This window comes from Lepisma saccharinum, chromosome 7, assembly GCF_977018435.1.
Source record: "Lepisma saccharinum chromosome 7, izLepSacc3.1, whole genome shotgun sequence".
NCBI classification, from domain to species: domain Eukaryota; kingdom Metazoa; phylum Arthropoda; class Insecta; order Zygentoma; family Lepismatidae; genus Lepisma; species Lepisma saccharinum.
In genome coordinates this window covers 58,718,169-58,743,421 of record NC_139235.1, presented here as the reverse complement: position 1 = coordinate 58,743,421, position 25,253 = coordinate 58,718,169, and the positions used below count along the sequence as shown (strand labels likewise).

Below are 25,253 nucleotides of genomic sequence, written 5' to 3'. Positions count from 1 at the left end.
GTTACTTACTTTTAAAAGTAACTAGTTACAGTTACAATTTTTCAAGGAAGTAACTGTTACTTGTAACTACATAGTTACTTTCAGATACTGCTAATGGGAGTACAACCCATTTTGTGAAATACCATGGGCACATTTCTGAAAGGACCTGCACATAATTCATATTATGTTCAAAGATCGAATTGAAATTGAAATTATTTTGATTAAAATATATATATTATTAATTAAAAAGCATATTCTAGAGCAGTATTACAAATATACTACAGAATATTTACCAGTATATTTAAAACACATGCATCATTCAAGCTCAAAGCGTGACATATCATTAAAAACAAGAATTCACAAGGGCATTTGCACTGGATATTAACCATCCTATTTTAAAATATTGCTTCGTTATTTAATTTTGTTTCCCTTTCATCATTTATCCTGCCCCTGGTCCCTACATTTTCAAAGATGGTGATTTCGTACGTGATCTATTATGTAAGCCTGTAAATCCTACTTAATACACTCCAGAAAAATAACAACTGATTACAGTCCACCAGTTACAACATTCATGGCTGTTGTTCTGCATGTGAAAGTGAATGGTTTTTGAACATCATATAGTGCACGAACATCAATCCACAGAGTTTGCATTTGTAACTGCGCTTATTCTCATGTGTTCCTAGATGTCTGTTAAGATGTGAACGCAAAGTGAAATTTTTTGAGCAAATGTTGCAAGGATACAATCCCTTCCCTGTGTGTATTCTCATATGCCTATTGAATGACTGTTTGTTCCTGAAATTTTTTTCGCAGACGTTACACATGAAGTTGTCCTTTTTTGTTTGCATGCTTCCCTTCCCTTGAAAAGCTTCATGACCTCCCTGAATGTATTTTACATCCATGTTTCCCGCATTAGAGGAGACAGTTGAAACCTGGTTGTTTATCATTTCATTGCTTTCATGCCAGGAACTGAGTGGATCAAACACAACACTTTCACAATCTTCCTCCTTAATTAATAATTCAGACTGGTCACAATATTCAACTTCATCTTGAGTTTTACTCACTGAATTTTTCTTTATAGAATTGCAAGAAATTGAACGTGTGTCTATAACAGATAAGAAGTGACCAAGATCCATGCAGTTCACTTGTCCTTCAGTAGATGAACTCTCATAATTCCCCAACACATCTACAGCCTCAGAAGATCTGCCACACCTGAAAAGAAATTATACAACTACAATTAGAACTTCACACATAATTACTCTACAAATTCATTTACAGTATAACTTCTCCTAATGGACACCACTGAATAGCGGACACATCTAAATTACGGACATTTTAAAATTCCCCAGCAGAAATACATGGGGTTTAATGGCAATATTACTTCTCAATAACGGACATTCTTAATAATGGATGCAGACAATGTAAACTACCTCCCCAATGCAAATAAAACTTCTTAATAATGGACAGCCTGAAAGAAAACGATCGCAATTACTGGAATTCGACACAACAATGGCCAGTATTTTGAATTAGCGACAATTGTAAGGAACTTTAAGATTCAGAAAAACATAGATGACTATTTTGGACAATCTGGGTCTGGTCAGAAATACCTAGGTAGTTAGAGCCTATTTAAAAAGAAAGAGCATTTTGAATGCAGTAATTTAACAAAGGATTAAACTATAAATACATGTACTATATTTCCTTCTTTGAAATTTGTAATGTATGTAGGGATAAAGTACATACTGTAATATTCTTATCCTATTGTGTAATTTTTTTTCTGAATAGCGGATACTTCTTAATAACGGACATTTATTTTCCCCCCCAGGCCTGTCCGTTATTGAGAAGTTTTACTGTAATACTATTTGCATGTACACAGTGTGTCCAATAATTTTCCAGACAGATGTCATAGTGCATTTACATATTGCATGATTTGGAAAAATACCCCTTCTCCAATTACCCTCATGTTTTCTCTCTCTTGCAAGTAAATTTGAATGTTGGGAAGGATCCTCTTAAAAGTTACAGTAACCCAAGGGACATCGCCCCAGGTCACCATGTCAGAAACAAAGAAGCAGCACCTTGTAAATATAAAATTTTGCAACAAACTTGGCAAAACTGCAACCAAAACGTACAACATGTTGAAACAAATGTACAAGGACGATACATTGGTCCATTCCAGTGTTTTTGTGTGGTATAAATGTTTCCAGAATGGTAGAATCGCTTACAATGATGATCAACACACACTGAGGAGCAAGTTGGAACAATGTGCCAGATTGTGCTGGCTGACAGGCATGTGTCCGAGAATTTGTTCCCAATGGACACATGGTCAGAGGGAAGTTCTACATTGAGGTTTCGAAGCATCTGTGGGCACAAATTTGATGAGTACACCCACAATACCGACAACAGGACACATGTTCGCTTATGATTGACACTACACTGGTCTGTGCTTGTCCATCAGTTTTTGGCCTCCAAGGAGAACTGTTCTGCTTGATCATCCTCCCTATTCACCTGATCGGTCTCCTCTTGACTACTTCCTTTTCCCGATACCGAAATTGCAGCTGAAAGGGACTCAGTTTACTGCTTTTGCAGACATTCCAAGACCTTCAACCAAGCATCTCAACACTATTTCAGTCAAAGACTTCCAGAAGTGTTTTAACGATCTGTATGAGCGATGCATTCAGTGTATTGAAGCACAAGGAATGTATTTTGAATAATACACACACAAAAGTATTATTGCAGTTCCCATTTTCTCATTCTAGTCTGGAAAATTATGGGGCACACTGTGTATGTTTCATAATGATAATAACTTGAAACTTACACACACTGTATGAATTTTAACAAAGGGATGTAAGGTGGTAACCTTCACTGAAATGTCAACCTCAGTTCCACCAGTGGTATATTCTGAAAAATTGACCTGGTTTACTGCAACAATTCTTAATTATTGCATATATTTATTATATATTAATTAGATAGAAATAAAATTGACTGAGTTTGCTCAGTTGGTACAGCATCTAGCTACCATGCAGAAGGCCTGGGTTCGAATCCTGGGGCACATGATCTGGACTAGGAATTTCTCCAGTCATTTCCCTGTTTCTGTGCAGCTCTGAGGCCCGCTCAGCCTCATACAAATGGGTACCTGGGGGCAACTCTCGGGGGTAAAGGTGGCCAGGAGTAATGCTGATCACTTAATCCCAACTATGGCCAAGATCAAGAATATGTGGAGCTCTATACCTGCACATCACCCCATGTGCCTTCATGTCATGTGTGCACATGCACGGGGGTACATTTACCTTACCTCACCTTATAATAGATAACACCAATGCAGACATGCAAATAAAACGAGAACAGAAGTCTGATCACTTCAAATTTTCCAGCAATTTCTATATACATGAAATAACTTGGAATACCAGCAGTAAACCAGGTAACATGGGAGAATATGAGACTGACTTTCACATACTATACTAGTAGCGGCTGCTGCCTATTTGTGGACTCGCATGTGCACACCCATATAAATGTGTAATGTAATTCATTTTTATATTTATTCATTGAACACCATTTCTTCAAAACACAAAATGTTCCCGGGCCACATCACGTTCCATTTCCTTCCTTATGCCAGCTTTTCTACCTGAGTAATGCTCGTCAAATGTGCATGAACAAAATTGTGAAGTGCACACAGGTGCATACCAAAGTGGGCCCTGTGTTTGATGGCCGTAGAAGAAGCAGAAATGCTCTTCTTATTGCTTGAATCAGTGAGCTCTCGGACTTGCTTCGCACCAAGAATTGAGACATAGTACTTACGGGCATGCACTGTTCCCTCTTCATCATGTAGTGTTGTAATTTTTCCATTCCTTGCCATGTGACTCCATTACATGGCAAGGAATGTGACTTGTAAAAAAATAATGTGACATTTATAAAAAACATTAATAAATCTGCATGAAATTGTTTTTCTCAATAAGGAGAGCCATCCTTCACAATTCATACAAAATGGTTCCTGCTGCTCAGCAACCTGCTTTACTCAGTCTTCTGTGGCAAAGAATGGAGATTTCTTGTGAAACCATGCCATTGCTATGCCAATGGTGAGGAACTTGATGGGGGTATTTATGCATTTAAATATGGATGTCTTTTCATGGGGAAGCACAAGCAAGTACACAGCAAATAATCCAGATGTTGATGCCAGATTGAAGAGACAAAAATAGTCCGTCTGAAACAGACACAAACCTCCAAGGTAGCATAGTAAGCTTGCTTCAAGCCTGAAACAAGCTTTACATTTAAAGCAAACAATCTTGCTGGAAGTATATAATGATATAATTTCAAACTGTAAGCTTACATCAGGCTTGAATCAAGACAAAATTGCAGCAACTTTGACATGACAAACTTGCAGCAAACTTATCACAGAAATCTGAAAGCTTGAAACAAGCTTGCATCATGATTATATCAAGCTTGCCATATCCAACTGAATTTGAGAAGCTACAAGCAAGCTATCTCAAGCTTACCATAAGCTTCACCCAGTAATACTGGATGATGTAGTAATGAAATGGACTGGTGAGTCAGAAGAATTGAATGATAAGGTCCTTTGAAGTGTCCAACATCTGGTGAATGTGTTGCAAACAGTGGTCAGTAACTTTTGATTGAAATCAGGAAGTGTGGTAAGTGAATGTCATGAAGTAGTTACACTTTGATTTTATGTTCTAGTTGCAACCTACACAAAATGCAGGCCAGATACAGATCCATGGGGAGGGTGACAAGAGCAGTTTTTTATATATGTTGTTATATTCTATGTTTTACATGTTATTATGCCTAAAATTTTAAAGACTCAAATGTATTGTATTTTATCCCAAAGTTTAAGAGACTGAAAAATATTAAAGCTTGATTTAAGCCTACTTTATGCTCATGATAGTCCAATCGGACTGGACCTATAGTTGAAATTTAGATCCAAACCACTGTGCCTCAAAAGGGAACTCGAACCTGAGATCCCTTGAGAGAATAGGTTTATTATTATTATTATTATTATTATTAAAATTATTATTATTATTATTATTATTATTATTCACTCTACTCCTCAAATCCGATTGTTCAGTTTACCAAAGCAATGGAGGGAATTATGATCCAACACATAACAACATAACAACCTATTTGAGTCCTGAAACCATATTTTTGCAAAACAACATGGTTCCTTTTTACAGTACAATTTATTGTTTATATAGAATAGTGCAACTGTAGGTTGGAATTGATTTTCACCCCTTCCCAACTGCAACCTCTGAATCTACCATTGGCTATCGTTTATAGTAGTGCAAAGCAATAGACAATGGAAGTGAATCCTGTGGAATGTTGACTCGCACTACATGCAGAGAGACATGTGGTGATGTGGTGAATGTCTGGTAAACATTACTTACCAGCAAGTTGCTATGCACAACCATGGGGGGGACCTTAGCCCCACAACCTTGGATGGATATCAATTCATGGGGGCATAGGGGGAGAACATTGATGGACACAGGCATCTGCAGGGGGCACAGAGGTGAAATTGCCCTCTTTGATTTCAAATTTAATGCAAATAAAAATACATTTCGTAAAATGTTCTTGCTTGCTTCACTTGCAATACCTGCTTTTCTTAGTGTTATCAAGTTCAGAGCCATAACTAGGGGGCGGCAGGAGTCGACATTGGACAGCGAACAATCTAAATTAAAAAAGTTGTAAAAGAGAGAATGTCATGGCGCTCTGTGAAATTATTTGCACCCTATTAAATCAATATTGTTTTCAGTTTGCAAAAAATTGGATCTAAAAATTTTTTTGGTTGCTTCGCTCACAATATATGGTTGCCTTCTGTAGTACATTGTAAATTGCCAGAGAAAGAAGTAAGACTTTTCTTAATTGATTTTGTCTTAAATGCATGAACAATTGTTTGGAGGACAAGGAGCATGCACATTTGAGAGAAAATTTAGGTAATTTTTGCAGTTGGTTATGAGGTTGATGAATTGATGAAATGACTACGTAATGTATTAAACAATATATGTTGTGTGTGTGTGTGTGTGTGTGTGTGTATATATATATTAAAGAAACCTTAAATACATACTCAATTAAGTATTGCATGTATATTTTCTTATTTTATGTCGCTCCCTGTTGCATGTGTGTAAAACATGTGTTCCATGAAGTTATACATGTTACGTGTAAAAAAATTAATTATGTTTTGAATGAATTTATCATGCATTTTCTGTCTTTCAAAAATTCAGTTTGTGTGCTTGATTTCCATTATTAATGTGAAATTGAACATTTTGAAAAAAAATATTTATTTCAAATCGTTTGTTCCAACACAAATGCATTAGCACCAACTTCTACCCCCTTTTTTGATTAATTTACGAAGATAATAACATCTTTGATACTATTACTACTACTACTACTACTACTACTACTACTACTACTACTACTAATAATAATAATAATAATAATAGCAGCAACAACAATGTTATTGCTTTGTTGTTGTTGTTGTTGTTATCATCATCATCATCATCATCATTATTATTATTATTATTATTATTATTATTATTATTATTATTATTATTATTATTATTATTTGTACGTTTATCCTGGTACTTGCCCCACCTTAGACAAAAATTTGTGGTTGCATCTCTGGTGCGATGATCACTGTGTAGTCTGGAGGTGGTGGGCTGATTTTCATGATATTATGATGTTGGTCCATTGCTTTGTGTGATGGGATCCATGAATCTAAATGCCTATCAAGGCATTTTACATAATTCTGCACTACTCACACTATGATAACAATTTGGACATGGCCCATTTCACTTTCTACACGACAGTTCCTGGTTCATAAAGAAAAGGTCATAACCCCATGGTTTGAGGAAACAAAGGTGAAAAAACTAGAACTAAACTCCACTGAACAACCATGAGATGAGTTGGAGTAAAGGTTGAGGGATCAAAAACCACCAAAATGTTGTTTGTCATGTTGTCAGAGGAATGGAACAACATCCCTGCAACATCTTTCACAAGTCAATGGACAGAGACTGCGAAAGCAGGAAAGGGCTGACATACATCATACTAGCACCATACCAGATTCAGAGAAGTTCACTGGTATAGGTCTCTCTTTATTAATGGCCATATCCAAGTAACCAAAAGTGGTTGGCCCAACGTTGGGCTAAACATACCGAAAATGGTTGGCCCCAAACATAAGAACACACCGTGGGGCAATGTTAATTTTGGCAGTGGTTCAAATGTTGACACAACGTGTGATTTTTTCATTGGCCCAACATGTCATTTTTATTTTGGGCCAATGTGTGGTTTTATGTTGGGCCAACGTACTAAAAACTAAAGTACAGATAGGTTTGTCTTGTCGTATATACATAATTTATTGTGAAGCCAAATATAAACTCCAATACATTATTTGTGTAAAATAAAAAGAATCATGATATTTGACATTGTCTCTATTTAAAGAAATGCTACAAAAAATATTGAATTTATATGCAGAGATGTACTCTTCTCACTTACTACCATCCTTAGGCAGAACAACATTACTCTTGATTGAACAAAATGTTGGGCCATTGTACAAGTAAATAAATTAAACAATTATTTGATTTATTTTTAAATCTTTGCTAGCAAATGTAATAAACTCCATTAGAAAATTAGAAAAAGGCACTGAAATGTAAAGCAATTAAATACAATTCCCTGATTTACTAGCATGTACAAACAATAACAATAAAGTCATAACTTCAATTATAGGTCAGCATCTTTAGTAAAGTGATTCGCACATTTTCAATGTGGCCTTTAGGCATATTTTGTGCGCTATGATGTTAGAGATGAGGTTTCCCAATGCTCTTCATGTCAGCATGTAGTATTGCACGATGGGAAACAACTGAGTATGTTCACTTGTTTAAACATTTTAGAACAGAACTTCATGCATGTACTTGCTGTAATATTGTACAAATGCTTAAAATATTATTGTATATTTATAATAATAAACTGGGTGAATATAGTCCATTTGATTTTTTACATAAACAAATTCAATAAAGGAATGCCATTCCTTTCACGCCAGGTATGAAAGTTCCCATGATGCATTCACAGGAAATTTTGTGTCAGATGCAATCAGAGGCGTAATGTTAATTGCAAGGATAGTGCCATGGCACCTGTTTGCATAGACAAGGAGGAAAGGGCAAGTTCAAAGATGCAGGCAAGGAGCATCATGCATTGTTGAGTCACATAATGTATGCAAGGAATGGACAAGATTGGCAGAGTGGGAGAGAGAAAACAGTATAAGGACAAGAGAGGTAAGGATGGGAGAGAAAGAGAGAGTACCAAAAGAAAGAGCAAGAATAAGAGAGAAATGACAAGAAGGAGAGAGAAAGAAAGAGCAAGGCAAGAGAGAAATAACAAGGGGAGAGAACAGAGTGGAAATGGTAGAGAAAGAAGTTGAATAATAAAGTTATTTGGAAAATAATGCTGGGTAGGGCCTTCCTCCTAGTCTAGTAATTACACAAGCCAGTATAGCCTGTGTAAGATTTTGGTTTCTCTCTCTCTGAATGAAAGAAGGTAAAAGCCAATAGATGGCACTGATCGCAAGTTACGTCATTTAGTTTGCCGGTTGGAGGTAAGAATCCTAAACCTCCACACTTCACTTCCAGCTGGCACACGTTCAACATCACAATCCAACAGGGCACTCGACGTGACGGGAGAGGTCAACAGGGGACTTAGACGAACGTAGTGGTGATGGTTTAATTTCATTTCTTTAGTAGAGAAATAGTTTAATAGTATTTTATTTAATTTTGTAGAGTAGTTCGTAGTATGATATTAATTTGCTTGTTGATCTTTACCGAGTGATCGTCATTACAGACAAGTAGGAAAAGGGGGAAATTTAACATAGAAATATTCTTTTAGGCAATCATTTGAACATGGATGAATAATGAGACCAATTAAATAGTCAGCACAAGGAGAGAAAGCCAATTATTAGTTAAGAATAACTAGTGAGAATTATCGTGATATATATATATTGTTCCCGTTAAGGTCATAATTATTAATGACAGTTGATGTATGTATCTAATATTATTGTTCAATACAAAGTTAAGTTTTGTTAAATAAACTGTCATTCAATCCTATCCAGTGAACTTTATATTCTAGTATTCTAATAATTAAAATTACTTGATGCATGGTGTACCACGTACTTATGGGGGTCCAGTATGCAGGTTCATAGCTATCTTTCATCTGTCAATCGGAAGGGTATGTTTAATCCCAATTAAAACAAATAATCTTAAATCCGAAACAGAGCAAGAAAGAAAGGGCTATAAAAAGCAGAGCATGGTTCGATGGAACTATGACAAGTAATATTCATTATCATAATTGGTAGAAATGGAAAAGAGATAATGTCAAACTTTCAGAGAAGTAATCCATTTGTTACGGTAAGTCAGATAGGGGCTCCGGATTGGCAACCCGGGATACGACCTCAAATGTCATCCACATTTCAAAGACCATTTGCAATAGGGGAAGATCCATTAGATTTCACTTGTCTAGATAGTGGTAGAATCGAACAAATGGAATGTTACAATAAGGAAACTCAAGTAAAAACCGTAACTGATTTAATTGATCTTGGACAGGATAATGTGAGTAGTACACCTTTGAATGAAAATCGTGAAAGTAATGTATTAGGAATTATGCCATGTGTATTTGAAGGAAATGCTTTGCAAAAGGTGTCAAATAAAATAGCTCATGACACACTGAATAATATGATAATACATCTTCCACTAATGCATAATCTAAACGCTAGATCAATTTTTGAATTTATGTTTAAATTACAACAAATCATTGACTTGAATCTATTTCCACTGCGTAATATACTCATTGCAGTAACGCCTAAAGTTAATCATCAATTGATAGAAAGTTGGTTGCAATTCATTATTGAAGGAAAAACGTGGAGTAACATGGTTGAATACTTGTTAGATAGATATGTAACATCATTAGGTAGAAATGAATTGCTCCAAGAATTCGTGCTTTGTAAACAAAAGGAAGATGAGGATGCACTTCAATTTTTGAAGGACAGGAAATGTGCTGCCCAACTGTTACGTGTCAATTGGAGTGAACCGGAATTTGTTAGATTATTAGTAGACAGATTGGTTCCTAACCTTAGTGAAAAATTCTTGTTTACTGAAATACCAGATTCACTAAGTAAACTTAAGCTAACCTTAGAAAAGATGCAATGGCATCAGTATGTGAAACGTGATTTTTATGGACAAGAAAAACAGAAGAAAGTACAAAATGTTCAGTTTCCCAGTAAAGTGTCATTTCGCACTACACCAGTTTCGTCAAGATTTAATGAACCAAGGAAAGAAAATGTTTGGCGTAATTATAATCAAACTTTGAATTCAGCTTTACCAATAGTGAAAAGAACTGATGGCAATAATCAAGATGTAATTGCGGTATTTGCTGATAGTGAAATCAATAATAAGCGTGTCAGTGCATGTTTAGATACGGGAAGTACTTACAATTTGATTAACAAACGTTTATATAATGAACTGCGACAAGGTAATGTAAAAGAGAGATTTCAAGAAGTGACAATAACATTGGGTGCAGGACGTAGCTTAAAGTTGAACAAAGTAGTTGACTTGAGTTTGAAACTGTGTAACATGTCATGGCCAATTAGTGCATTTGTGTGTGAAGACTTACCTATTGACTTTATCATAGGAGTTCAGTTCATTAAGGATAGACAATTTCTATTAAATTTTCATGACAAAACTATTACATTTCCGTATTCTCGTGAAAAAGTGCAAATGAAGTGGATTTCGGACAGTGTTATTAATACGAGCCATTCATTTCAGGAAACACGTAAATGTAAAGGAACTAATGTTTGTGATGTTTCAAGTTCAAGGTCACATTGGCAATCGAGAACTCCGCAAAGCTGGTCTGGTGGCAGGAACAGAGTTTCGCAAGGAAGTATCACCCGAAGGCAACCTTGGCGTTCCAGAGCAACAGCTGGTAGCTACAACATGATTGCGGCAGAAGATACGTCGATTCCTGATAATCCGTCTGTCTGTCTACATGAACGAGACCAACAACAATGTCCAGGAACATCGCATGAATACACGGAAGAACTAGGTATGTTATTAAATTCATATCCTGAAGTATTTTCTGATAAAGTTGGTGTATTTAATGAATTTGAATACACGATTCATCTGAAAGACAAAATACCAGTGCGCGAACAACCTTATGTACAGTCACTCGAAAAAAAAAAAGGAAGTGGACGATTGTGTAAAAGAACTTTTAGATCTTGATCTTATTGAGAAATCACAATCTGCTTATTGAGCTCCATGTTTCGTTGTACGAGGGAAGAATAATAGTAAAAGGCTTGTTGTTAATTACCAAAAACTAAATGAAAAGGTAATTTTTGATGGTTTCCCAGCAAATTTAATGCAAGAGTCGTTAAGTAACCTTAGCAAAGGGTCAGTATTTTCTGTTATAGATGTTAGAAAGGCGTATCATCAGGTACGATTAAGTAAAGCTTCTAGAGATTGTACTTCATTCTCAACATCAACAGCAAGTTATAGATTCAAATCAGTACCCTTTGGAATCTCAATTGGTAGTGCTTGTCTAGCACGCATGATGCAAATAATGTTGGGAGATTTACGGGGTAAAATTGTTGAATATTTTTGCGATGATATAGTCATTGTTTCAAAAAATGAAAAGGAACATCTTGAACACATACGTATTGTGTTAGATAGACTCAAAAAATATGGTGTTACAATTTCCAAATCCAAAAGTTAATTTATGTTGAAAGAAATAAAATTTCTTGGTTATGTAATTAAAGACAAGCAAATGCACATTGATTCTGAAAGAATCAAAGCGATTCAATGTCTTCCTCGACCTAAAAATCGTAGATCATTAATGCGAATTTTAGGCATACTCAATTATTATAGTTCATTTATCCCAGAATACGCTCTAATAATAGGACCATTAAATGATCTTAGAAGCCCGAAGAATAAATTTCGTTGGACTGAATTTCATGAAAATGCCTTCAGAGAAATAAAAGGTAAATTTCTTGAGCATGTATTCTTAGCTCTCCCTGATTTTTCAAAAAAATTCGTTCTTGAATGTGACAGTTCATTGAAAGCCTATGGTGCTTGTCTAATGCAAGAAGATGATTCAGGTAAACTAAAGCCAGTATATTTCTTTTCAAGGAGATTAAAGGAGACAGAACGTAATAAAACAATATATGAACTAGAATTAACCAGTCTAGTTCAAGCATTAGAGAAATTCAAATATTTTTTGCAATGTAAAAGATTTACCATTAGAGTAGATAATATGGCCTTATTTCACATGTTGAAGAGAGCGAAGAAATACAGTAAATTTGCAAGGTGGGTTGAATTTATTTCTTCATTTAGTTTCGATTTACATCATATTCCATCATCCAGTAATGTAATTGCAGATTTTCTTTCAAGAATGTATGATCATTCTCAGTACGATACCGATGATTTAGATAAATCTGAAATTGACTCTGTTTGTTTAAACTTATGGGGTTTTCCTACATTGTTAAATTCCATTTTGTCTGAGCAAGATAAAGATGATGAGATAAAGGTCATAAAGAACAAAATCAAGGCCAATGAACAAGTTCCTAATTATTGTGTGCGTAATGGAATTGTATACAAGAAAACTAGAAATAAAGGACAGCCATTCAAGGTACTAGTCCCCAAACACTTAATTGAACCGTTAATTCAATATTATCACACCAATGCCATAGGTGGAGGACATTCAAATTGGTCCAAAACCTTGAGAAAACTTCAAAGAAATTTTACTTGGGAAAATATGGTCGATGTTGTAAAGGATAGAGTAACAAGCTGTGAATTGTGTCAATTAGCTAAGGAAAGAAATAAAACTCCAATGGGTGTTTTGTCATCAGAAATCATTAAGCATCCCTTACAGAGAGTGAGTTGTGATATTTTGGGACCTTTGCCAAATTCAAATGGTTTTAAGTATGTATTAGTAGTAGTAGATAATGCTAGTAGATATGTTTGGTATCAAGCATTACGAAAAGTTTCGTCGAAAATAATAATTAAACATTTGCAAAGATATTGTTCAAATTTTGGATATTTTTCTCAATTTTGTTCAGATAACGCTAGTTATTATACTTCTGAGTTATTCAGTGAATTTCTGTATGGTATTGGTTGCAAACATATTACAATTAGTCCATGGAATCCAAAAGCAAACTTGTGTGAAAGAATGATTAGAAATCTGAAACAAGCTCTAAGATGTTTTTGTTCCACCAATCAATCGACGTGGTCAAAATATTTGTATCATTTACAATATTGTTTCAATAACACTAATCATCAATCAATAGATTGTACCCCTGCAGAACTCTTCTTAGGAAGGAAACTTTTTGATCCATTGTTGCAAAATTGGCAATTGACTGATAATGAAATGTTAGATTTTACCCAAGGTAATCAAATAAAATGGTCTCGTGCATTAGAAAAAATGAAAAGTGAGTGGCATAAACGTGAAAAAAGTTACAAGAAAAAATACAGTAATGTGACGTATCAAATCAATGATAAAGTAGTTGTAAGGACTCATCCTAAAGCATCATTGCTGGATGGTATTACAAGGTCATTAAGTATGCTGTATGAGGGTCCATATATAATCAAGAAGTTTTTAACCCCAGTTTCTGTATTGTTAGAGAAGGTGGAAAATCCATCTGTTGAAAAACGTTGTCATATTGATCAAATAAAACTGTATAGAGTATCCAGGAAGTGAGTCAGTCAAACAATGGTGTTTTTTCATGTTCATAATCATCATATATATATATTCTTTAATGTGTTGTAAAATGTGAGTTGAGATACTGTTGCTTGTTTTGTATTGACAGGTATTCCTCAATGGTACAGATATAAGTCGACAATCAACATCTAATGAAAAAGGAACCCTAAGGACATTGAAGGATATTTGTGAGAAGCAACTATAGTATCTAATTGTGTTATTTTGTTTATTGTAAGTGATCAATATTGTTGTATATATATGTTAAAATCCTACACAGGTAATGTTCAAGTATTGGGGGAGGGCAGTGTAAGATTTTGGTTTCTCTCTCTCTGAATGAAAGAAGGTAAAAGCCAATAGATGGCACTGATCGCAAGTTACGTCATTTAGTTTGCCGGTTGGAGGTAAGAATCCTAAACCTCCACACTTCACTTCCAGCTGGCACACGTTCAACATCACAATCCAACAGGGCACTCGACGTGACGGGAGAGGTCAACAGGGGACTTAGACGAACGTAGTGGTGATGGTTTAATTTCATTTCTTTAGTAGAGAAATAGTTTAATAGTATTTTATTTAATTTTGTAGAGTAGTTCGTAGTATGATATTAATTTGCTTGTTGATCTTTACCGAGTGATCGTCATTACAGACAAGTAGGAAAAGGGGGAAATTTAACATAGAAATATTCTTTTAGGCAATCATTTGAACATGGATGAATAATGAGACCAATTAAATAGTCAGCACAAGGAGAGAAAGCCAATTATTAGTTAAGAATAACTAGTGAGAATTATCGTGATATATATATATTGTTCCCGTTAAGGTCATAATTATTAATGACAGTTGATGTATGTATCTAATATTATTGTTCAATACAAAGTTAAGTTTTGTTAAATAAACTGTCATTCAATCCTATCCAGTGAACTTTATATTCTAGTATTCTAATAATTAAAATTACTTGATGCATGGTGTACCACGTACTTATGGGGGTCCAGTATGCAGGTTCATAGCTATCTTTCATCTGTCAATCGGAAGGGTATGTTTAATCCCAATTAAAACAAATAATCTTAAATCCGAAACAGAGCAAGAAAGAAAGGGCTATACCAGGTTTGGTTGGTTTTTGGGCCTCTTCTGATGGAGTAGATGAAAAGGCAAATAATAGAAAGAATAGGTTGATTGATTGATTGATTGATTTAGTTTATTTTACTTCGCGTTTTGTGCCCCTTGGATAAATTTGCGAAGATGGGGATGAGTGATGAAATGATGAAATTGATGAATGGACATTCACAAACAACCAAGCCCGACCGGGATTCGAACCCGGGACCCTTGGCATTGCAGCACGATGTGTTAACCACTCGGCCACAGGGTTGGGCGGAAAGAATAGGACAAAGACATTAAAATCCATCAACACCAAATTGGAAAAGCAACATTTATTTCTTTTGTCATTTTTTACATTTTAATTATTATTTCAAATAATTGTTTTCCTCATTCCCCGAAAAGTCCTACCTCACCTCTGTAAAAAATTCTGATGCTCATATTTTGAAATATGAAAATTCAAGCATCACTCAGTTACCGTGGATACCCTTCTGTAAGTTCCGTAGCAACGTCTGTTTCCATGATGAGCAACAAACAAGCTAAACATGATATGACTGTTTATGTTAATCTCTGGATTGAATCCTCTTCTTATGTAGATGTCACCCCTTGTTTAATGCATGTTTTCTAACTTGGAATTGAATCATGTGTGTTGATGTTAATCTCGAGGATAAACTATGACAAACAAATGTGGGATTTTTAGTCCCTGGAAACTGATGTCGCTAGGGACATGAAAAAAGGGCATTTTCACCCTTAATAAAGGGGTAAATGAGTGATTTGTTAAAATTTTCTTGGTATTTTGAGACAATTTCATGGGGGTCGTAATGAAGCATTTTTTGCCACCTCTGGGGCTTCCCAAATGGAGAACATTTATGTCAGTGAGTGATGGGATTAGGGCTTTATATATGTTGCATTTGCATATAATGCTGCTCAGCCAAAATTTTTGTATATTTAAAGCCTGCACAAGGTAAGGATGTTTCATTGTGTTTGTTTCTTTATCTGTGTAAATAGTTCACTATTCATCGTCTTCATTACAATTAATCTAGACCAGTTGAGCATGTTGAAAAGTGACATAAAATATCCTAAAGTACAACTGTAGAATCAATTATAATAATTTTAATCCTTAATGATGTGCTGCTATGTAACTAATAAAAGTACATGTTCATGGAGTAATTTTTTCCATTCACTGATTTGATTATAAAAACAGTTTTATTCAATGATCATTTTCAAAATGAAGATTGAATAGCTTAGTGGTACTTTCATCATTTTATAGATCTGAAAGTTTAGTCTATGAGTAATCGAAAAGTAAAAAAAAAAAAATGTTAAAAAATTTTAAGACAAGATCGATAGAAAACTTGGTTGATACTCAATCAACAAAAACAATACATAGATAAAACAAAAGAGTGACAATATTATACAAAGTATTTGCCTTAAGGGTAAAAGTTTGCCATGCACATGATGTTAACAAATAATCTATAACACGCAAACTAAAAATATACAAGATAGAGCAAATTCCCAAACATACTCTTGGTGACTTGACATGAGGGTAGGGAAATTATAATTACCTATGACAAAAGTCTCCCAAACTGTAGCTGTTATTGCACATCCCTGGAAAAGTTTTCTCCACATGCCTCATTGAAGGTTGATGCAAGAGAACACAATGAGCAAAACTTATTGTCTCTCATGTGAACTTTTAATGTGAGTCTTGATGTGTCTTGAAAGATTGGAAGAACATGCAAATGCTGAACCACACAGAGAACAGATATATGGTTTTTCACCAGTATGAACCCTCTCATGTTCTTGTAGGTGACTTTTCACGGTAAATTTCTTGCCACACTGATTGCAATGGAGAAGATTAAGTCCCGTGTGCAACCGAGTATGCCTTTGAAAAGAAGCCACATTACGGAACATCTTCCTGCAGTCTTCACATCTGTACCATTTCATTGGCTGTTTTCTCTGTGATGGTAAAACAGGAAGTGACTTCTGGCAACCACTTGTTCCTTTGGAACAAGTCAGAACATGTTGATGCAATTCCTGATCACATTCAAATCTTGTGTTGCAAGATTTACAAAGTACAAAATTGTTACTAGTAACTTCTGCTCCCATGTTAAATAGACTTTCTACATCTGAACATACCACTGATGATTCTTCTTTTGTCACTATTATATCTGTACCAGAGACATTTGTCACATCCTCGAAATTCCATACAGGGAGACTTGTATTTTCAGGTTGTTCAGTGAAGTAAAAATGTTCATCATACCTGCAAAACAAAACCAGCATAAATGATTTGTTCATACCATGTACTTGCAAACTTTTTTTTTTTACATTTTCATATTAATGAAATGTATGTAACTTAATTGTACAAGTTGCTCCATATGACATTAAAAAACTTCTTATGGCACGTGTTGACAACATTCTTGTTAGAAAACACACAAAACAAATAAGTAGCACAATACGACAAACTTTCTGAGCTTCTGAAAAGCGAGAGTCATCAGAACCTCCACCGCATTGTCTTCACCGTCCCTTTACCAGCCCTGATGATTTGATCATCTCCAATTAAACTTCCAGGCTGACCTAATTTTATACGAATTAGAATACTCAATGATGTTCCAACCATTCCTGATCATACTCCGAAAATAATCATCAATGAAGTTGAAAGCTCGGAGAATCTTTTAAAATGTCTTGTGTCGTTTATTTGTTTTGTGTGTTTTGTAACAACAAGTTGCTCGTGTTACCACAAATTGTATAAAAGTTATTATTTATAAAGAAGAGAGTCAAATATAGCTTTACAAAGGGAGTGAGTACATTCACAAAATGAAATTTGGCACCACATTCTCATTCACTACAGATGGGAGTAGTAAAACCCTAGGAAGATCAGGCAAGTTTCTGGCACAATGGATTTTATAAACAGGGGTTGGAAGGCAGCAACATTTCCCAATGTCTCATTTGTTATACATAAACAAAGCAAACAATATAAAAACGTAAACTCTGTGCTATAACAGCCCTTTGAGATGCAGGCCAAGGGCTACTAAGAAGTATTTCACTGGATGGCACATGGTTAGTGCATAAATGTGAATGCATCAACATATGTATTGATGAAGGAATTGGGAGCACGAAAGTCGAGGTATCAATTTTACTAAAACATTGCCCTGAAGCTCACCAGTTGAACGCTCATTCACCCCAACTTTCACCAGATGCAGAGCCAAGCAGCAAGAATTTTCCACTCGGCTCTTCACAGTCAGCAAGGCAACGGCCCTCGGCAGTGGTGAGTGCACCTTCACTGTAAATTTCCATCTGCACCAAGGGTTACCCCAGGTGAACATTTGGAGGTGCAAAGTCCACCAAGTCACGGCAAAATTTTGATGTATAAAAACCCCTGGAGATAATCAATCGATCTCCATATTATCAGCAACTCAATCGACAAGACCACGACATCTGCCAGTTGAGAGATCGCGACATCACGAGGTGGCAACGAACGAGTAGATATGAGAAGCAGTCCGGAACTATAGAGAACCAGAAGCCGAAAGCCAGCCCGAGTCCGGAGAATCAAATTAGTGCTCCGTCGATTAAACACCGAATTGCCAGCCACCTTTTATCGTCGCCAACAATCTCTCCAGCAGGCACCTGTCTCCATCCGACCGTCGCCGACACCAGAAGCCGAGGGCCAGAACTACAAGCAAAGGAGTGAGTAGCATTCAACGACAACGACAATCCTTCATCCGCACCATTCAGGGTTGAAGTGGTTCAGCAAGACCCAAACTAAAACCTAGCTTATTTAACTGAGCTACATCCCAGCGTGACTCGATCCCATGCCATACCCAACGTCACACTACAGTATATTTAAATCCAATTTATATTCAGATAATCTAAGCAAGAATAGGCCTACAGTTTACAGTGGTAATCAAACCACTGTGCAGAGTGTTTCCAGCAGGGATTAGCCCCAGTACCCCTTTAATACAAGATGACAGCATTACCACTAGGCCAACAGGAAGAACCACCAACACAGTGGGAAAAAGTAGGGATTGTAATGTGAACACAGTATATACTTGCTGAAGTTACATACACAATCACAAACACATACACCCCCCCCCCTGCCCCACAAATACATGCTCACTCTCAGATAGGTTGATTCTTTTCAACCGTACCATTAATGTATAATAGTGTGTAGTATTATGCCACGTATTAGATTATTAGATTATTACTATATGTTTGTTCTGAATTGTGTTACTTGCAAATTGTCTTTCATGGCAAATATATAATTGCAATCATGGAAATGCAGATTGATGACAAGTAACATGTAAATAAGACAATAATTAGTGGCAGGGACTGGAGGGCACTCTCTCGTGAAGAGAAATTGTCAAATTGACTGTATCAACACCATCTGAGCTGAAATCAATCTCCATTCATTTGAGCACAATCATAATATACAACTGAAATTAAATGAAACTGTTAAAGTTGTAGATATACATGTAAATGAGTTACTAACCTTTTTCCACGAAACTTACTTGTAAGAGCTCTACTAATTTTTGTGGCCCCTCAAAATGGGACCGAAATTAATAAAACATTTATAAGTATGTTTCACGGAAAAGGTTTGTAACTAGTTTAGATGTATGTTATAGAGCTGCATCCTTTATTCCCCCAACTTGAATTTCTATAATTAACAGTAATTTTACCAATACACTTATGCCAATATGCTTATGTCAGTTGATACCGATAGAGTATTGATTAATCTGTCCCACCATCCCATATAGATATGGTATATTTTATGATGGAAGGACTGGCCCACATGGTGCAATGGTTAGCACATAGTGCTACGATGCCAGGGTACCTGGGTTTGAATCCCATCCTGGACATGGGTGTTTGTGAGTGTCCATTCATCAATTTCATCATATCATCACTCATCCTCATCTTCGCAAATTAGCCAAGAGTAGCACAAAAAGTGAAGTAAAATAAAGCTTATCAATCAATCAATCAATTATGATGCACAGAAGTCATTTTAAAGAATCAGCTTACCTTATCGCAATTTCATTCATCCATTGAAACTAGCTCTTCATATCTCCAAATTTAATTATTAATTTTGCTCTGATTTAGTAAAATTATGACTGACAAGAAAATACTCAATGAGGCCATTTATTGATGAAGTCACCTTAATTATAAAAGATTTATGAAAAATAACCTATTAGAAAAACCAAAAAATAGCATGTTTTGTGATTATGGACACAGTATTTTAAAAAGGCATATATTCTACAGTAGAAGTGTTGAACTTTTAGCTCAAAACTTTCCATCGCAGTTAAACTTTGAAATCTTGATTATATGTTATTGTCACTAAAGAATATAAAATGTAAGAAAATGCATGACCTGGGAGAGATTTATTGCATGTCTCTTTATTTGATACATGAACGAAAAGAGTTTTGAATAGGTAAATGTAAAAACCATGAGCTTAAAATTGAGATTCCACAGTATTTATTTTCCAAATAATGACCAGTGATATAAAAGTAATATTTGATTACAAGAAATAGTATTCAAAACACTAAACATAATTTTCTCCAAATAAGAAAAAAGGAAAAAATACTCAAAATTATTTGAAACCTTGTGTGTGCATTTTTTTTAAACATAAATATGAGGGGAAGCCAAAACGTTCTTGCCCTTGCCTGAATGTGTATATGTACTAGGGATGTGAAATGTTACACAATTGTAGGTTTGTATCGCAATACCAACCTACAATTCATGACACTTTACATCACTACTGGCCCTGTTGAACTGGAGTTTGAGCCAAGAGAGTAGGAGATGGGAGTATGTTGCACAAAAATGAATATGAAGCTGTGACCAGGTTCCTGCATCTGCAAGGGATCTGCACAAACGATCCACAAAGAGTTGATACGTCAAACGATGAGAGAGAGAGAATTCAAATATGGGTGCACAAGTCTAGAGGATGACCAAAAGAAGGACGCTCACCCACAGCCACAGAACCAAGTATGATGGCACAAGTGGAACATCTTGTGCTTCAAAGATCGACATGTAACAGTTAATTTCTTAGCTAGGGAGGAATGACGAATGCCTCATCACCCACTGCAAATATGTCATCCACCAAGGTCATGTTGTTTGTGATCTGGGACCACTTACAATAAAAGGAGCATACTACTTGCTGAAAAAGTTGCAGGATGCTATCAAGGAAATAAGATGAGGTTTGCTTTTAAAATGTGTGTTGCTGCTCTGACAATGCATCTGCACACCATACTGCAAACAGTCACTTTTGTTGGTTATTGTAGTGATGAACCTTTGCACCATTCACTGTATTCACCCAACCTGGCACCTTCCAATTTCTACATTTTTCCAAAATTGAATCATCACTTATGAGGAAAAAGCTTTAGTGATGATGGTGAGGTCATACTAAGGTGGAGAACTGGTTTGCCATCAATTCTTTATACTTCTATGGAACTGTTTTGCGAGAAGTGGGTGTGTCCATAGGAGGTCAATATGTGGGGAAGAAAGAGTTGGTGGACAAAGTTGGTGTTCAGCTCCCTGGAACATCCAGATTACAGTCAGAGCAAGAACTTCTTGGCCTATCCTCGCATTACATGTTGAGAGGCTGAGCATTAGAAATAGTGGTCCAGTAAATTTCAGTGTGTTATTTAATGGATATCTACTTCTGATGCTGTGCCTTTCTGAAAAGTTTCTAGTAAGTGTAGCATTGATTTAGTTACATATTTCATTAATCTCATCGAAACAAGTATAATCACCTGATAATATATACAATATTGCTACAAATTTATATGCATACAGAATGTACTTCATTAATATGGGAATTATGCAATACCTACGTATCTACAAATTTAGAATGATGGTGATTCTCAGAAATCTAACAATAAAGTAATCTAAAAATGTTTCTCCAAAACAATGAATTAATGCAAACTTTACAAGAGACTTGTCTGATTTTACAAAGTAAGTTTTATCAGTTTGGTTTTGTTATGCTAACTTTCTACACAGGGTGGTCCACAAAGGACATTATAACTTTGTAAGTGTATAAAAATATATTCGGAAGCATTACAGAACTGATTGTGGTGTAATTTTGAAAGGAAATATATAAAGTTTGACTAGCGCTGTGGAATAGTACCTAATTCTGCCACCACAAGCGCCAGTGGCAGTTTAAGATGGCCCTGAGTTTGTTCATAATTTATAGTTGTACATAAGTTTTCAAATTATAGAAAGATGGCTAATCAGTATGTTTCTGTATCCATGTCTCTGAATGGATGTAGCCTTTGGTATCATCTATGGAAAAGAAAAAAATCAACAGAAAGAATCAGGTACAGCATGGCAAGTCAGTTATGCCAGAACATGTTGATGGATCCATGGATAAATATTGGAACATGGTGTTCAAATTTAAAATCAAGATAAGCTTATGTGCAAAAATACCTGGAAGTAATGTTATTAGATGTTACAACATGAGTTCTTCAGATGTTTATTTGCAGATGTGCAATGACTTTATACAAACAATGCGCCACATGGAACTTTCCTGTGATTGTTGTACAGAAAGTGTACATGTGTTTTTCTATTAAATTGAAAACGTTTTTACTTTCACAGTGCTATAAAATTTAGCAGTAGAACAAATCGGAACAGATAGACTGATCTAGTTATTCAAAGCAAATATGGTTCACATCCATTTCTCCATATGGGTCGAACACTGAACTTCATCAAAAGAGAGGTTATACTGCATATATTTCATATTTCTTAGTTTGAAACATTATTGCAATTTTTAGTACTGAATCAATGTATAACAAATATTTCTTAAAAAAATATGCATGCTACTTTTATGTTACGTAACATTTTTCTTATTTTCCTATGTGCCCTAAATAGCTTAATAACTATATTATTGATATAAACCCTTAATGTAAAATTAATCCTTCATATTATTATGGTTAATCCTACTACATCATTGTGGAACAGACAAAAACTGCAGTTTAAATACACAAACAGCTTAGTTCAATTATAGCATATTAACCAAATAAGAGGTAAAACATGATTTACCTTGGCAGTGACGTCATCTCCCACCTTTACTTCTCCTCCCAGAAGCGAAGGCTCATTCGCTAGAGCGGACGACAAGGTGACGTGCAAACCAATCAAAATCATTCCGAGAGGGGTGATGCAGACGTGCAAACCCACACACTGCTACATTAGTCTTTCGAAACAAACTGCAGCTATGAGCGAGTGATTGCAGGCTATTTTGTTTCTTTGTTAGTGAGGTATTTTTTTGCTGGTTTTGTCATTGTTGTACAATGAGCAGTGGCATAAAGAAAGGTAAGCCCTTGCACAGTGATGCAAGAAAAATAGTTTTCAATGTGTATAAGTACTTTGATTGCGATGAAAACAAAACAACAGCTGTTCACACAACGCCTGTAGCGACAGGTGTCAGTGAAAGATCTGTGTGGAGAATTTTGAAGGAGAAAGACAAAAGTGTTGTGAGTGCAAGCAGGAAACCTTTCTCAATGATGGGCAAAAACCGACCGAATGCCCAGCAACGTGTCACAAATCTGGATTCTTTTGATGAAGTAGTCGTGCACTGAACAATCCTTGACTTATACACGAAATGCATTGTTGTCACCGTAGATAAACTGATGAAGGAACTGCAAGAAAATATTAATTTTAAGGGTTCACGTTGGTCGTTGTGTATAATCATATGAAAATTAGGATTCAGATTTAAAAAGCACAGCATAGGCAGCAGGACGCTACTCCTTGAATGAAACAGCATCGTTGCGTTGCTGTGATCATTTTTGCATGAAGTTAAAGAACTGCACAGAGAGCAACCCCGCCGGTCTTTCATTTACATGGATGAAAGTTTCGTGAACCCACACCACACTGTCCCCAAAGTTTGGCTGGATTCCAAAGATTCAGGGGGGTTAAAAGTGCGAACAGGAAAGGGTCCCAGGTATATTATTCTGCATGCCGGTGGTGAAAGTGGATTTGTGGAGGGGGCGAAGTTAGTGTTCCTTTCAAAAACAACTTCTGGAGACTATCATGGGGAGATGAATACTAACAATTTTATGTTGTGGTTCGAAGAACAGCTTCTTCCCAATCTGCCCCCAAACTCTGTTATTGTGTGTGACAATGCTCCGTACCACAACAAGTTAGTGGAAAAAATCCCAAAATCAAACAGCAGGAAGGATGGAATGAAGTCTTGGCTGTCATCTGACAATATTCCACATGCAGAATGTTTGCTGAAAGCCGAATTATATAAAATAATTAAAACAAACAAGGTCGCTTATAAGCGGTACGCCATGGACACAAAATTGCAGCAAGCAAAGGACATAAAATGTTGAGAATTCTCCCATACCATGCAGATCTCAATCCCATTGAACTCATTTGGGCTAACGTAAAAAATTATGTCACCAGCAATAACATTCATAAAAAATAGCGTTCAGGAACTTATAGAAGAGGGTTTCCGATAGGTGACAAGTGAGGACTGGAAGAAAGTAGTACAATATGCACAGAAATGGGAGGAATTTTTCTGGGAGAAGGATGGACTTCTGGAAGAAAGAATTGAAAACTTAACTGTGTATGTCGACGACGATTGAGATTCAGACAGTGATGACAGTCTATCTTGCACAAGTGAAGAAGAGGATGATGATGACGTGCTTCCCAAAGCTGATTAAAGGTACGGCATTTTTGACTTGTCTTACACAATAATATATAACATGTACTTTCAGCAATTGTTTAATTAAGTAAGGTTAATGTTACTATTATTATTTATTTATTATTTTATTATTATTATTATTATTATGATTTCATCTAGCAGTGCTAACATTAAATTGAAGATTGGTAGTTTGCACTGCGATCTTTACTGCTCATACTCTTACTCGTGCCATGATTCCTTTCATAGCAGTTGGCAATGCTGACTTAGCACGGAGTGACATCACTGCCAGGTTATTCCTTCCCGGCTGTAGGCCTATTTTTTAAATGAGGCTGAATTTTAACTGGAAATTATTCTCATAAAGCAATCCCTGTAGGAAAAAAATCAGATTTTTAGCAGTTTGTACTTCAGAGATATTAGAACTCAAACATGGTCAAAAATGTAAAAGTCCGAAGATTGGCTGATCTCTAAACACAGAAGAAGCAGTTGCTCAAATTTCATAATTGCTACAATAATGCTACTAATAAGCTTGAGTCCTGAAAATTAACCCCTTATTTTGCTATGGATAACTAAGTAAATATTTAACAAAAATAGTGTGCATATTTTGGCTAAATTATGTCATTTAAGGAACAGATTTAGATTATTATAATAATATGAATTACAATGATTCTTGTTTTACGTGTCTAAGCTTTACCATTTCGGAGATATTGATGGTTGCATAAAGGTCTGCAAATACAAAAAAAAGTGACTGGCATGATGGAAATATAGTTGCCACTTCTAAACTAGATATGATAAAAAATAACATGTTCCCAGTTTTAAACAAAACATACATATGTGGAAG

The 25,253-nt window shown here is 35.7% G+C and overlaps 1 protein-coding gene across 1 annotated transcript; it reads right to left on the bottom strand.

The window, feature by feature from the left end:
• Positions 1 to 278: 278 nt before the first annotated feature.
• On the bottom strand, positions 279 to 16,458 carry LOC145989866 (uncharacterized). The gene is made up of 2 exons (XM_083125331.1): positions 16,353 to 16,458; positions 279 to 1,188 (listed from the first exon to the last, which is right to left on the bottom strand). Exons 1-2 carry the CDS (start codon positions 16,421 to 16,423, stop codon positions 549 to 551), a joined length of 711 nt encoding a protein of 236 aa, XP_082981457.1. The 5' UTR covers positions 16,424 to 16,458; the 3' UTR covers positions 279 to 548.
• Positions 16,459 to 25,253: the final 8,795 nt, after the last annotated feature.